The 16,585-nt window shown below is 40.8% G+C and overlaps 1 protein-coding gene across 1 annotated transcript; it reads left to right on the top strand.

Moving 5' to 3' along the window:
- The first annotated feature begins 891 nt into the window (after window positions 1-891).
- On the top strand, window positions 892-16,381 carry MRAP (melanocortin 2 receptor accessory protein). The gene is made up of 3 exons (XM_030552337.1): window positions 892-1,018; window positions 5,790-5,889; window positions 15,734-16,381. The coding sequence occupies exons 1-3, from the start codon at window positions 913-915 to the stop codon at window positions 15,897-15,899; spliced, it is 372 nt and encodes a 123-aa protein (XP_030408197.1). The 5' UTR covers window positions 892-912; the 3' UTR covers window positions 15,900-16,381.
- Window positions 16,382-16,585: the final 204 nt, after the last annotated feature.

The following is a 16,585-nucleotide window of genomic DNA, read 5'->3' as shown; positions in this document are numbered from 1 at the left end:
AATGCTCCTCTGCAGTCTGTCTTAGAGAGAATCGTAGAGACCCTATGCTACACAGATATCAAAAGGAAAAATCTGGCACTATTCAGACATCACATTTAGTATCTATCAAACTCCTATCACCAAATATTGTGTCTTTTGAGATGAAGTTTTCTGGGACCTTAGCCTGAACAAACAGCCATGTCTGACTGAGACAACCATGATGTATAGTGTAGTTCTTAGGAATACATTTGAAAACTGATGGAGGATCTGTCTTCCTGTTAATGTTAGCAATTTCTCTTCTAATAAAATGTTTTGCATATGCACATATGTGTTTGTGTAGGGAAAGCACTGAATCTCTTCTATTTACATTCTGCCTGGGGCCTATTTTTACATCATTTGTTGGGGATGGCTGATGTTAAGGCAAATCATTTAAAATATTTGATACACAATGTCCAGCTGTTCCAATACTGTCTTTTATTAAGGCGTAATTGATCAGGCCCTCTGGGGTATATCTGTCATAGAGTCATGATTAATTTTTAGGAAAGCTCTTTTCAGTGGGTCAAGAATATGTGTTTCATGCTGAGGGCTTCACTGATGCTAGTTACTCATTGGGAATAGTTTATAAGTCATTTTGGCTTTTGTCCATTCTATTACTGTTTACTTGACATCCATGTCAATACATAGCAGGGTGGAAAATAGCTAGTATATAATTGCCCACAAGCAACAGAGGTTGTTATTAAGTGCATGTCATAGTCTGACGTTCATTTCTGCTAAATGGTATCTAAGTAGTCCTTGAGTTGCAGGATATGAAGACTTTCAGAATGATTTACACAGGCATCAGTTACGCAATCTCTATATAAGGACACTGAAGTGTTGTAGAAAATAAAAGAGTATTAGACTGGAGTTCTGAGATGATTAAAATGCACTACTGAAATGGCTATCAGAACAAACTCATCTGAGTATTATTGGTCTTATGAATATTACTGGGACTATTTGGATCCAGTTCCTGTAGATGAAAGGAAGTTGAAGGCTAATAAATGTAAGTATTGCATAGTAATAGCTTCTGATCTAGTATGTGAAGAGTTAGATAGGAACAAAATAGGTTGAATAATTCCCCTTAATATCTTCACTATCATGTTTCTCTTTGTAACATAGACTATAATGGGTTATATATATGCAATTTGTATAGATAACCCTCTGTATTTCCAAACTCTCACAACACTTATTAGGTTCTAATGGCAGTTGATTCTAATACTGCAATATTATTTAATTTACTGTACAATGTATATATTTGAGAAAGATTTTGATACTAACCTATCTAATTGGAAAGAGATTTTTAAAAAAACAATTTACTAAATGGAAGCCTATTCTGAGATGTTAATCAATTGTTTGTTGCACTCCTGTTTGCATAATAGAGTAACAAAATAACCTTTTGTTACTCTATCTAGTTTTTTGTTGGTGGTGGTTTTGTCAGTAATAGTTGTTTTCTTCATGGAATGCCAGGCTTGCATTAAAATGTATGTAAGTTTTTAGATCTTAATAGAGAAAGAAGTTAAATTTTGATTAATCAGTAACAAGAAGAAGCTGAACACACACACTTGGTTTCTTATTTCTTTTATCAGACATTCATCTCTAACTAATCATACAGATATTTATTATCATAACAAAAATGCATTATAATGGGCATCATTGGATGCCGTGCAAACCTAAGACCAAGTGCTTGTATAAATCATATCTACAGTATGGCCATGGAAGTAGATTCCTTTAGCCTTTGATATTTATTTTCAGTTGATAAAGAAATAAGATGTCACTCATTTCATCCAATTATAATAACTCCGCTTGGAGAAAATAAGAATTTCCATGTTGAGCGTAATAAACATTAATGTAATCTTAAATTATTACTTAACATAATAGGTCAAATTCATTCCTAGTGTAATTGCATAGTTTCATCTTATGAAAGCCAAAGGATAAATTCACCAAGGATTAATTTAAAACCAATATGTATTGAACAGGTGGAATTTATGGTTAAGTGACAAAAGACAAAAATATATTATTACGTTATTGGGTCTTGTTTAACTTACTGTTACCAAAGACATTTTGGAAAATACAAGTACAATATTAAAGTTTCAAAAAACTTTTCACATTGTCATCCATGATCTAGTCTACAAAGAATAAATGATAGTCTTGAAAGACTTTTGCTTATTTGTATAACAGCCGTACAAGAAACATTTTCTGTAGCCAAGTAATTGATAATATTGAAACTGTAAAATTTGAAAAATCCTGGGTTTAACCTCCAGGTGGAGCAGAGCAATGCTAGGTGCACCAGGGAAGGGCAAGGCCATAGGTGGCTTTACATCAGTTTTCAGCTTCTCCTGAGACTTAGGGACTGCTAGGGGCTGACCCACCCTTGCACAGGATAGAGAACTGCTGTGACAGACTGACAGTATCTTGCTATACCCTAAGTAAACTTTATTGAATTAATTTAAACCTTAATGAATTAGATTTAATACCTTTGTGTACATTGTATTAAAAATGCAGTAGTGTATGTTTACTGTGGAATTATATGTACCTTTCCTAGTAGGGAGGGGGATGCTAATGTATTTCCTCTGTTATCAGCCCTTTGAAGCCACCCCTCTGGTGAGGTTTGCATAGACCAGTTCAAATTTGATTCTCCAGGGGCTAACAGACAAAGAAAGGGGTTTTGGATAACTAGCCTAATTTTAAACTGGCTCAGACATTTCATCCTGATCCAGCAAATGGACAAGATCCCTGGTCCACAGAGGACCCCAATCCTTAGGGTAGGTTGGACGTCTGGGTGCTTGTTCCGAGCTGCAGCTGTGATGAACGTTTAACCACAAAGGATCTCCTTGGGTGCAGAAATTGAAGGAGTGCTCCTGCCAGAATCCCTGTTAGAGTGAACTGTGGTAAACATATTAGCATGTGTTTAGGGTCTTTTATTGTTTTTAATATTTCTCTGAAATGCTTTTTACCTTAAGAATAAAGTAGGCTTGTATAGGAAGTGCTGTGGGATAACTTATAAGTGTAGCAATTACATCTGTTAACCATCTATAAAGAGAAAAAAAACAAGTGTGTGTGAGTGACTCTCTGCTGGGAATAACACAGTGAAGGCAGGGATGCATGTCTCCACTCGAGAGAGGCAACAGCTTGGGAGCTGGAAGCCTGACAGTGGATGCCCTTGCTGGACCACTGATGAAGTTGCCTTGATCTGTGACAGCTGCTAACTTGTTGGCAGACAATGGTCCTCAAGTCCCCATTGTGCTGTGGCCTTGCCTTGGAATGTCCCGGTGCTGGAGGGAAGGGCAAAGTTGAGGTTTACCTTGGACTAAAGGAACCCTCAACTGCTGCCAAAACCAGCTGTAAGTCCCCTTTGCACTGCTGGGTCAGCAAAAATGGGAGAGTAGCCCACCCAATCTGAAGCCAGTGGGCCTCACATGCAGGATTATATTAAGCACATGCTTAAGTGCGTTTCTACCTCTGATCTTCAGTCTCTTGTGAGTTGTCATAATATCACTAGTTTTCTAGTCGCTAGCATTCTAGGGGAGACTAAACCTGAATTTCCAACTTCAAACAAACAAACAAAGCAAAAAAGGGAACAGCCAATTTTTTTCTCCTGTGCAGGTTAATTTTATTGCCATTTTTTTTCCTTTGGTCCAATATTAATAACACATTACAGGGCTGAGCTTTTCTAACTAATGAATCTGAAGCCAGCCATGAGGACAAGAGGAATGATGCATCACTTCAGAGAATTACTCAAAGATTTTTCTTTCTATTAACAGCATTGGGCAGTGTACCCATTTTTTACTAAAATAATAATAATAATAATAAATTTAGCTGACCATGTAATTGAGTTATAAAAGGCAAGTGAAAAATATAGTCATAAAAAAATCTTTTCTCAACTGTTAGAAAAAAGTCTGTTGTTAAAGAAAAGAAGAAAATCCCAACTGGTGAAAGGCTGAAAACAGGAAACGACTACTGTATCTCCCAAGTTCAAATACCAGCCTGAGATCCAGAGCAATGTTATCCTCCATTACGTATGTAAATAGTTGTACCTTGATTGGTTTCAGTGAGTTCCACATATAACATTTTCTTATTAAAGCTGGACAATCCCCTCCTCCTCTCTAGTTCTGGTGTGTGTAGGGTTTTCTGACTCCAAACTGCCAGATGCAGTTCACACTGTTTTTCATCATTTCAAGCCCTTGAGGTTTGCTTGGAGTATGAACACCCTGTCTCTCCCAATACAAGAGCCGCCCCCACCACCCCTTACTTTAAAGACTTATGGGGGAGAGGGACCAGGCCAGTGCTCTGCAATCCCCTCTTCCCCATCTAATATTTCTGAGTTACTGCCTGGCTTGTTTATCACATGTCTGGCATCTTCAGGTGCTGTAGAAGGCTGCTTCCCCAACGTCTGTCTTCAAAGGGCTGCATTATATGTGCTTTATACATCCTCATAGCCTGGCAAGGGTCTTTTGAAGGAGCTGTACAGCATCCTGAATCTGAGTCAAACCTCTGAGCCTTGACTCCACTCGGCAATTCCTTCTTTATACCTGGGTTGAATTTTGCTTTCACAATGAAAACCAAAATGAGTTGAAACTCTAGCAGGCTTGAAATTTTCTTGCCATCATTTTCACCATCCTGTTAATCAGTGGCCCAAATCTAGTTAGTGTGTCCAAATCTCAACTGCCTGATAAAAATCCTAATAGGCAAGCTCTAACTTAAGGTTATTAGTTTAATAGGGAATAAAATGGGTATTCCTGGTCAATTAATTAATGACTCTAATGCTGATACATTCCAGGTGTTTTTAGTAGAAGCACGTATTCATCCATATTGAGTTTATTTCAATGAACGTCAGTGTTTTTTGTTCTTTGAGGTAAACAAATATTTTATCTTAGTGAACATTTGCCTGTTGACCCTTGTTTTTCAACTCAACAGAAGTTAACATCTGTTTATAAATTCATTGCCCTTCACAGATGTACTGCCCTTGGCACCTCACAATATTAAGGCTGGGTAGCACAGTTCCACACTGACCCCAAAAGAGAGCATCCAGTCCTAGAAATGTCATCTAAATATTAAACACTCTTCTGACGGTTAAGCACGTGCTAAAGCTACTTGAAAGCTACTGTACAGAATTTTCCATGGGACTGACACATTGCTAGGCTCACAAGTGACATCACTTTTCAACAAGCTGTTCCCTCCATCCTTGAAAGGTCAATTTTAACATTCCTGGCTGGCAAGAGTTTCTTAAGGGTCACATTCCATCCTGTGAATGCATGCACAGAGCTCCTATTGAGTTTGATAGATATTGTACTCATGCATCTAAGGGCAGAATTTGCTTCATAGACTGTTAGGCTGAGCAATATGGGTGCAGTTTTCCTTTAAAATAACAGGTGTGCGCACTGGAGTTCTGTAATTCTGCGGTAGGAACTGAGTTGTGTAATCTGCAAATGGATAAAATTCTCATAACTTTCTTATGTGCAATATATTGCTTTCCCAAATCTATATGTAGCGGTGGTCACACTGGTGATTAAAGCAAGGGGCTAGGATTAGGATTGCTTGTTTTTATTCCCACATACACCACACAGTGGTTTGCTATATGACTTTGGATAGTCACTTAATCAAGTTGTGCCTCAATTTTCCCGTCTTGAATAGAGAGAATAATATCATTCAGTGGTGGTGTGAAGTTTAATTAATTAAATGGTATAAAATGTTTTGAGATCATCAATTTTATCTGCACATTTTTTATTTGATACTGTATCATTGATGCTGTATGCTTCTTTTTTCTTTTTTACCAGATTCAATTGTCATAGCCTTTTGGGTTGGACTTGCTGCATTTGTGGTATTTCTGTTCCTTATATTGCTCTACATGTCCCGATCTGGTTCAACACCAGTCAAGTAAGTAAGACTGTTATACTGCGGATGAGGTACAAACTGATACGTTTAATTCATGTTATAATCAGCATGTAACACTTTTCACAGTTTCAGGGTAACTGCACTTGTATCCCACCTCCGTGGTCCACTCCAGGGGTGCTCAATCAGGTCTCAGGTTGCCAGCTGTCACTTGTCTCTGAGCAGGGACCTTTGTCCCACTTCCTTCAGACTGGGATGTAAAGACTGTTCAGTTCCCTGACATACTCTGTGGTATCCTCAGCAAGTCAGTTTATCTAAATTCCAGCACTGATCTGTGCTTTCTTTTTGAGAACAATGCCCAGTATGTACCAGCAGTTACAAGTATCATACAGTTCTTCCAAAGCAAAGTACATTTATTCACATGGCAGAACCACTACGGAGACAACACAACACATATAGCAATGATTTCAGGTCTGGAAAACATGTCTTCCTGTGAGAAATTTATGAAACTCAATCCATTTAATTTATCAAATAGAAGGTTAAGAGGTGACTTGATGATTTATACGCACATACATAGTGAATAGATTTCTGCTCGATTAAGGAGCCCTCTTGCATCAGTCAAAGGCAATACCAAAATCTAGCAGCTGGAAATTGAAGTTAAACATGCAAAGTGGAAATGGCACACATATTTTTCAGTGAGGATAATTAATCACTGGAACAATTTACCAAGGGGTGCGGTAAATTCCTCACCACTTGTTCTAGTTCACCTGCAAGTTATTGGGCTCAATCCTTGAAAATGGGTGAAATTTTATGGCCTGTGTTATGCAGAAGGTCAGATTAGATAATTATAGTAGTCTTCCTTCTGGCTTTAAATATATGAATGGGCCAGATCTTCAGCTGGTTTAAATCACTACAGCTGTACTGAAATCCATGGAGCTCTGTTAATTCACAGTGGCTTAAATTCTGGACCAATTTCTTTTGTTTTGGGGAAGATGTCTTCCACATGACCTAGCACAGACCTAAAACTCCCTCCATTTTCCTTGCTTTAATCTCCCTCCCCAACCTCACAACCTATATCTCAGCTACTATCCTACACGCTGAGCAGGCCTGGAAAGGACTCCCTCTTGAGGCAGTCAAAGATGGTCCATAATCAGCTGGAGTGGTTGCTGTGAAATTATTTGCAGCATTTGCCCACCATAACCTTTGTTTCCCAGAAGCTGGGAATGGGTGACCAGAGATGGATCATTCAATGATTGCCTGTTCTGTTCATTCCCTCTGGGAAATCTGGCATTGGCCACTGTTGGAAGACAGGATACTGGGCTAGATGGACCTTTGGTCTGACCCAGAACGGATGTTCTTATGTTCTTATAACTGGAGCTGAGTATGTTGCCTCTGTAGTATTCACAGTCCTGGTCAGCCTGGAAGTGAAAGGCTGCATTTCAAATTGGGTTTTCTTGCAAAAGAGTGTAGAAAACTAAATACTAAATCAACTCATTAATAGCCTCTAATGCTCAAAGGCCTGATTTTATCACCCGTAATAACTTTGAGTAATTTCTTATGTATGAGATGTCCCATTTCAAAGGGACTACTTGCAGAACAGGGTACTACTATTCAGTGTAAGAGAGGTAGAGCCAGGTTCTGAGCTAGTGACACAGCAGAACATAACAGCTTCCTCAGTCTCATGAGTCTGGGGGCTGGTCTACACTAGAGGGGGAAATCGATCTAAGATATGCAACTTCAGCTAAGTGAATAGCGTAGCTGAAGTCGAAGTATCTTAGATCGAGTTACCTACCATCCTCACAGCGCGGGATCGACGTCCGCGGCTCCCCCTGTGAACTCCGCTACCACCATTCGCGTTGGTGGAGTTCCGGAGTCGACAGGAGCTCGTTCGGGGATCGATATATTGTGTTTAGATGAGATGCGATATATCGATCCCCGAGAAATCGATTGCTACCCGCCGATACGGCCGGTAGTGAAGACGTAGCCTGGGTGACATACCAGGATACACTGAGAGAGATCACAAATTGACTCATGGTGGCATTACGCAGTTCATCATTTGAGTCATGTAAAGCTAGTCTTGACAAAGTAGGTGACAACTCTCCAGGAAAAGTGGGTGGACTAAGGTGAAGCCATTCATTTCCACCTCTAACCTCTGTGACTGTGACATACACTAAAAGAAAGCAGTGTCCATTGACACACAGCACTGATTTGTTTAGTGGGTTCATAGACCTAACATTACTGGAGATTTTGAACTTTGCCCTCAGTAAGGTTTTTGTTTGATGCAGTCCACATTTAGTTTGCTTTGCTTGCTGCTGGTTTCCTTGAGCAAACAACTTTGTGCAAACATAGATGAATTTGGAAGGCTGTGCCCACTGCTTTTCATAAGCTGATCAGGAGGCAAAAAATTCAGCCCAGCAATTAGGCAGAGAGAGGTTCAAGATTAGGTCACAAACAAGCAGAGACAAACAATAGTGTAACATAGTAGTAAAAGGGAGTAATAATACAGTCTAATATATCAGCACCCTAAGGCCTTTGGGACATTAACAAAAGGTAACAACAATATACAAAGGCAGCTTTCCCAAAGAAACAGCAAAGCAAGAGGCGAACTAATTTTCAGATAAGACATAAATAAGAAACACAACCAACATAAAATTATATGGTTACAGAGGCAAATTCCCTTTAATTTACTGTGCCTAAAGAACTGGCAGGAGAAATTGTATACAAGTAATATTCTCCCAGGAAAGAGAGATTCCTCATTGTAAACAGAGTACTTGCAAGACCTACACAGAAAGAGCTTTTATACTGTGCCATTGAGAAAGAACACACAGGACATGTATTGTGCAGTATTACAATATTGCCATATTAATCTCTAGTGTAACTGGCATTTCCGATGTAACCCTTTGAAAGTGCTATCGTAGCCAATTAAACCTTAGGGGCATGTTATACAAACCATAGGTGTCAATAATTGAAAGGAACACTGGATGATTGAATGTTTATTTAGAGTTTGAAGTTCACCTTGTGTATTGTTTTTCTAGATGTTAGAACATACCGTACGAAATTTTAGGAACAGGAGAGGCTATCCTGCCCAACACACCTGCCCTTTTTTGATTTACGTTCTACCTGTTTTCATGCTGGTTCACCATATGCTCCAGTTCTTTCCAACTATCAGAACAGTTGGTAACAATAAGGACAAAGATCCTCCTGCTGCCACTGCTAGACCATTAGGGTAAGGTTAAAAAAACAGCCAGTAGCCAGGGGAAAAGGTAGCAGAAAACATTCTTTAGGGCCCAAGTCAGACAATTGGATGGGTGCGGCACACCCCTTTATCTGAGTGGGGCTCCACTGAAGTCAGCAGATATCTCCACATAGGTGTAGGGTTTGCCTGCAGGCAGGCAGTTGCAAGATCAGGGCCTAAAGCTTCTAATTAATACAGAAATGTTCTCTCTCTGTGAGCAATAGCAGATATCCAGAGCCTTGCAGGCTGGTTTCCCCGTGGAGATGAAATCAGTTATATGGCACCTCAGTATTATGTGTTAAGAGTCACTGGTTTTATTTGCACATATACATCAATCCTGGAACAGAGGTGGTCAGACAGTTTTCAGGGCAATCCCTTCTTTCAGGAATCTCAGCCCAACACCAAAGTCAAGTTCCCAGGGAGCAACCCTGCCTCAAGAATTTACTCTAAGGAAATTCTTGTGTTACTTGCACAGTTCCTTCTACCCAGAACAAAAGTTAACAGCTACAAAGGATGTCTTCCCAAGACCAAACGTTTACTTGCACACTAAGGAAAATAGTCTTGTAAGACCGTGCCACCTGCAATAACAGTATTTTTAAAGAGTGGTGCAGTCCTGAAAGGGAATTGTGTAGGAGGAAAATAGTACTGGGGAACATCAGAAGGTACTATAACGTTCCATTAATATTAATGACAAAACATCTTTGATTTTATTACTAAAGTGTCATGAACAATTTCATTGTTTTTAAATATTAAAGTCCTGATGCTGCAATCAGGGTCGGTTCAAGGCACTAGCGGAGGAAGCACATGCCTGGGGTGGCACATGCTAAGGGGTGGCATTCCATCCGTTCTTGGGGCAGCACAGTCCAAGCAACTTTTTTTCTTTTTTTTTGCTTGGGGCAGCAAAAATGGTAGAGCTGTCCTTGGCTGCAATTGCCAGCACCTGTGCAGTCTGACTTCAGTTAGACTCAGCAGATGCAGCAGCAGGCCCTTGGTTTTCAGTTTCAGGATCACAGCCTGCAAAGACTTTTGAAAACTTTTGTCAGTAATAATATAAAAGTTTCCCCCAGAATCTATGAAGATAAAAATACAGCTCTAAATTCCCCTTCTTGCTCTAAACAAATGCATTCTCCTTCCTTGGCAATTCAAGGTATTGTCAAAACTTATTAGTGTTGTAATTGGTGCTTTGGACTTTGCAACAAGGTATAGAGGGTAGAAAGGAAGGGTTTGGACTTCCTAGGGAAGTGTACTACGTTTCGAGGCCTAATAAGGATATAATACTTGGTTTCTAATATTTTCAGTCCTTTCCTCCCCATCCTTCAGAACAAGACAGCAATGGTAACTGAAATATGAATAGTCTTCTGGGTAGAAACATACTCTGAATCCGGATCCCATTCCTTAATTTTTTCTGTTTTATTTTTTCACAGGGATGGCAAGCTGAAAAAAATGTTTCTGTGGAATTATGCATAATATATCCAGTAACACTGAAATCACATACTACCCAGGGTTTCATAGAGTTTGTGGCCAGAAGGGACTATTAGATAATCTAGTCTGACGTCCTGTATATTACAGGCCATTACTAAGGCTATGTAAGGTCACAGGCAGTAAACGAAAATCATAGCCCATGACCAGTCCACGACTTGTACTATATACTCCTGATCAAATATTGAGGTGGCCCAGTGCTCTGTGGGGAGCAGCCGGGGGGTGCCGCAGGTGCTCTTGGGGAAGAGGCAGTGTACGGCCCAGGACACCCGCTGTTGCTGGGGATTTTTTTGGCAGGACTGGCAGGCTCCCTACCTGGCTCCTTGCAGCTCCCCCCTAGGCAGAGGTACGGCCAAAGGGCTCTGTGCACTGCCTCCACCCCGAGTGCCGGCTCTGCAGCTCCCATTGGCTGGGAACTGCAACCAATGGGAGGTGCAGAGCAGGCACCTGTGGATGGAGGCAATGTGTGGAGCCATCTGTTAGCAGCTGAGGAAGGGACATGTTGCCACTTCCAGGGAGCCCCCCGAGGTAAGTGCCACCCAGCAGCTTCACCCCCTCCCACACCCCAGCCCCCTCCCACACCCAAACTCCTGCTGCTGCTGGGGGGGAAGGGAGGGAGTGGCCCGAAACTTCCCCAGCAGGGGCTGATGCAGCTGGCCCGGGGGTTGCCTAACCTGCCCAGGCCAGCCTCAGTGCAGAGGTGACAAACTCGCAGCCATAGCCATTACATCTCATCCAGCTATCCCTGTACTGAGTCCAATAAGATCTGTTTGACTAAAGCATAATTAGCATTTGACTCAAAGTATATCTTCTGGAAAGGCATTAGTCTTGATTTGAAGACACCAAAAGAAGCAAAGAATCCTGTGGCACCTTATAGACTAACAGACGTTTTGGAGCATGATCTTTCGTGGGTGAATACCCACTTCGTCAGATGCATGTAGTGGAAATTTCCAGCGGCAGGTATATATATGCAGGCAAGCTAGAGATAATGAGGTAATTCAATCAGGGAGGATGAGGCCCTGTTCTAGTAGTTGAGGTGTGAAAACCAAGGGAGGAGAAACTGGTTTTGTAATTGGCAAGCCATTCACAGTCTTTGTTTAATCCTGAGCTGATGGTGTCAAATTTGCAGATGAACTGAAGCTCAGCAGTTTCTCTTTGAAGTCTGGTCCTGAAGTTCTTTTGCTGCAGGATGGCCACCTCAAGGTCTGCTATAGTGTGGCCAGGGAGGTTGAAGTGTTCTCTTACAGGTTTTTATATATTGCCATTCCTAATATCTGATTTGTGTCCGTTTATCCTTTTCCGTAGCGATTGTCCAGTTTGGCCGATGTACATAGCAGAGGGGCATGGCTGGCATATGATGGCATATATTACATTGGTGGACATGCAGGTGAATGAACCGGTGATGGTGTGGCTGATCTAGTTAAGTCCTGTGATGGTGTCGCTGGTGTAGATATGTGGGCAGAGTTGGCATCGAGGTTTGTTGCATGGATTGGTTCCTGAGCTAGAGTTACTATGGTACGGAGTGCAGTTACTGGTGAGAATATGTTTCAGGTTGCCAGGTTGCCTGTGGGCGAGGACTGGCCTGCCACCCAAGGCCTGTGAAAGTGTGGGATCATTGTCCAGGATGGGTTGTAGATCCCTGATGATGCGTTGGAGAGGTTTTAGCTGGGGACTGTATGTGATGGCCAGTGGAGTCCTGTTGGTTTCTTTCTTGGGTTTGTCTTGCAGTAGGAGGCTTCTGGGTACACATCTGGCTCTGTTGATCTATTTCCTTATTTCCTCGTGCGGGTATTGTAGTTTTGAGAATGCTTGGTGGAGATTTTGTAGGCGTTGATCTCTGTCTGAGGGGTTAGAGCAGATGCGGTTGTACCTCAGTGCTTGGCTGTAGACAATGGATCGTGTGATGTGCCCGGGATGGAAGCTAGAGGCATGAAGGTAGGCATAGCGGTTGGTAGATTTTCGGTATAGGGTGGTGGTAATATGACCATCACTTATTTGCACCGTGGTGTCTAGGAAGCGGACTTCCCGTGTAGATTGGTCCAGGCTGAGGTTGATGGTGAGGTGGAAGCTGTTGAAATTGTGGTGGAATTTTTCCAGAGACTCCTTTCCATGGGTCCAGAAGATGAAGATGTCATCAATGTAGCGTAGGTAGAGAAGGGGCGTGAGTGGATGAGAGCTGAGGAAGCGTTGTTCCAGGTTGGCCATAAAAATATTGGCATATTGTGGGGCCATGTGGGTGCCCATAGCGGTGCCACTGATCTGGAGATATATATTGTCATCAAATTTGAAATAGTTGTGTGTGAGGATAAAGGCACAGAGCTCAGCAGCCAGTTGTGCTGTAGCATCATCAGGGATACTGTTCCTGACAGCTTGTATTCCATCTGTGTGTGGGATGTTCATGTAGAGAGCCTCTACATCCATGGTGGCTAGGATGGTGTTTTCTCTTCAAAGAGAAACTGCTGAGCTTCAGTTCATCTGCAAATTTGACACCATCAGCTCAGGATTAAACAAAGACTGTGAATGTCTTGCCAATTACAAAACCAGTTTCTCCTCCCTTGGTTTTCACACCTCAACTGCTAGAACAGGGCCTCATCCTCCCTGATTGAATTACCTCATTATCTCTAGCTTGCCTGCATATATATACCTGCCGCTGGAAATTTCCACTACATGCATCTGACGAAGTGGGTATTCACCCACGAAAGCTCATGCTCCAAAACGTCTGTTAGTCTATAAGGTGCCACAGGAGTCTTTACTGCTTTTACAGATCCAGACTAACACAGCTACCCCTCTGATACTTGATATCAAAAGAAGGAAAATCTATCACTTCCCTGGGTAGTTTGTTCCAATGGGTGATTACTCTCACCGTTAAGAATTTATGTCTAGTTTCTAATTTGAATTTGTCTGGCTTCAGCTTTCAGCCAGCTTCTTGTTATGCCTTTCTCTGTTAGATTAAAATATCCTTTAGTAGCTGGTATTTTCTCCCTGTAAAGGTATTTATACACTGTAATTAAGTCACCTCTCAGTCTTCTTCTTGATAAGCAGATGGAGCTGATATTCTTTAAGTATCTCACTGCAAAACATTTTTTCCAGCACTTGAATAATTTTTTCTCTCTTTTTTGCACCCTTTCCAATTTTTCAACATTCTTTTAAAATGTGGATACTGGAACTGTATGCACTATTCCAGTATCAGTCTTGCCAATGCCATGTACAGAGGTAAAATCATCTACACACACACACACACACACACACACACACACACACACACACACACACACACACACACACACTCTCTCTCTCTCTCCTATTCACTACCCCCATTTATGTACCCAAGGATCACCTTAGTCCTTTTTGCCACAGCATCACAATGGGAGCTCATGTTGAGTTACGTTCCCACTATGACCCCTAAACCCTTTTCAGAGGCACTGCTTTAGTCTTGCATTCTGTAAGTGTAGTCTGCATTCTTTGTCCTAAGGTGTATAGCTTTGCATTTAGTTGTATTATAAAAGCATTTTGTTTGAATGGACCCACTTTACTAAATAACCAGATTGCACTGTATGCCCTATCCTCATGATTTACCATTCCTACACTCTTTGTGTCATCCATAGATTTTACCAGCAGTGGTTTGATATTTACTTCCAGATCATTGATGAAAATGTTGAATAGCAGGCCCAGTACCTTTCTCTGTGGAACCCCAGTAGAAACACACCCATTCCTTGAGGATTCTCCATTGACGACTACTTTTTGAGATCTAGATTTTAATCCTTTCAATGTGTGCTTTATTGTCATTGTCTAATGCTAACTTTTTAATCAAAATGTTGAGTGGTAACAAATCAAAGTATATTACATCTGCACAGTTATCTTTATCGACCAAATTTATAATCTCATGAAATCGTTTGTTCCTTTTTGAATACTGGCAGATTAGCACTCTTCCAGTCTTCCAGAATTTCCCCAATATTCTAAGATTTATTTAACATCAGCAAGCCGTAGTTCTCTTCAGCCAACTCTTTTAGGACACTTGGGTGGAAGTTATCTAGGGCCACGTCCAGACTAGGAATTAAAATCGATTTTAGATACGCAACTTCAGCTACGAGAATAACGTAGCTGAAGTCGAATTTCTAAAATCGAGGTACTCACCAGTCTGGACGGCGCTCCATCGATGTCCGCGGCTCTCCGTGTCGATTCCGGAACTCCGTTCGGATTGATGGAGTTCCGGAATCGATGTAAGCGCGCTCGGGGATCGATACACCGCGTCCAGACTAGACGCGATATATCGATCCCCGAGCAATCGATTTTAACCCGCCGATGCCGCGGGTTAGTCTGGACGAGGGCTAGGACTGCTGAGTTCAAAATGTTTATCCCTACTAGATGTTGTTTAACATCCTCCTTAGTTACTAATGGATTAGAAAATACTTCATCAACCTCATGTGATATGAATACATCATCCTGCTTCTTTCCAAATACAGAACAGAAATATTTATTGAAAATGTCTGCCTTTTCTGCATCATCATTAACAATTGCACTATATTTACCTAGTCATGGGCCTATGCCATTGCTCAAATTTCTTTTGTTTTTAACAGCTGAGCCATGGATTTTTCCCTGCTGTCTTTAACTTCTTATTGTTTTTTACACTTCATAACTTCTAACTTACATTGATTGATATCAATTTTCCCTTTTTACATCTGTTATATGTTCTTTTTTTATTTCTTACTGCTGCCTTTGCTTTGCCACTGAACTTGGAGGAGCTTTTAGCCAAAATAATCCTCTTGATTGTGGAATCATGGCTTTTGGTCATCTAATAAACTCTTCTTAAAGAACTTCCTGTCTAAAATTTTCCTCCCAATCAATTTTGCTCATAATTTTCCTCTATTTTGGGAAATTAGCCCTTCTGAAGCACCAAGAGCATATATTAGTGGTTGGGACTGTCCTCTGTGCACCCATATTGAATGTAATCAGGTCATGATCGCTAGTGCCTAGACAACCAACTAACTTCCAGTCCAGTCATTAATTCATCTTTATCCATCATAATGAGGTCTAAAACAGAGTTCTCATGCTGGATGCAATACCTTTTGTGTTAGAATATAATAATGTATAATGTTTATAAACGCTAATTATATTTATATGAGATCTGCAGCATGTCTCTAATTACACATTTTTGTTTCTTTCAACACATTACAGACAAGTGCTTGCAGGTAACCGGATAGAACATCTGGAAGGAAGTAGCTCCAATGCTGAGCGGCTGCATTGTGATGATCTCAGCAGTCCGGACTCAGACTTGATCGCTACTGAACCACATAATTCTCTTTCAGATGAAACTGGCATTCATGGAAGTATCTCAGCTTGAGTGAGAACTGGAAACAGATTCCTTAAAAACCAATCAGTGATTATGACAGTGGGAAGATACAAGAATACCCTTGATATCTGTTAGGAGCTTTATAAAATTAAACTAAATTACCCCTGAAAAAGAGAACAAAAATAATTTAAAAAACGAAGACTAAAATTCAAAATTCTCAAACCTAGATGCCTAATGATTTAGGCTTCTCAAGCCATTTAGGCACCTAGCTAGATTTGCTGTTTATTAGAGGTGCTGAATAATCCCAGATCTTGCAAATGTTGACCATTGTCAAATTACTAATGTACTAGATGTAAGAATAACTTAAAAAAATAATCAGGGACACATTCTGCTCTCACTTCTGGTTGTAAATCTGAAGCAATGCTTCTGTAGTCAAGTATATTAATCTGATTTACTCCAGTGTGGCTGTGAGCAGGGACTGTTCCTGCAAGTAGAGGTAGATAAATGTGGTTCTCAATCTTTCCAGACTACTGTACCCCTTTCAGGAGTCTGATTTGTCTTGTGTACCCCAAGTTTTACCTCACTTAAAAACAACTTGCTTACAAAATCAGACAAATGTGCAAAAGTGTCACAGCCCACTATTACCGAAAAATTGCTTACTTTCTCATTTTTACCATATAAAATACATTGACTGGAATATATTGTGAAAAAGTGTAAACAAGTCATTGTCTGTATGA

This window comes from Gopherus evgoodei, chromosome 1, assembly GCF_007399415.2.
Source record: "Gopherus evgoodei ecotype Sinaloan lineage chromosome 1, rGopEvg1_v1.p, whole genome shotgun sequence".
NCBI lineage: Eukaryota > Metazoa > Chordata > Testudines > Testudinidae > Gopherus > Gopherus evgoodei.
The sequence above is the reverse complement of the archived record's forward strand: the minus strand, read 5'-3'. Positions and strand labels throughout refer to the sequence as shown.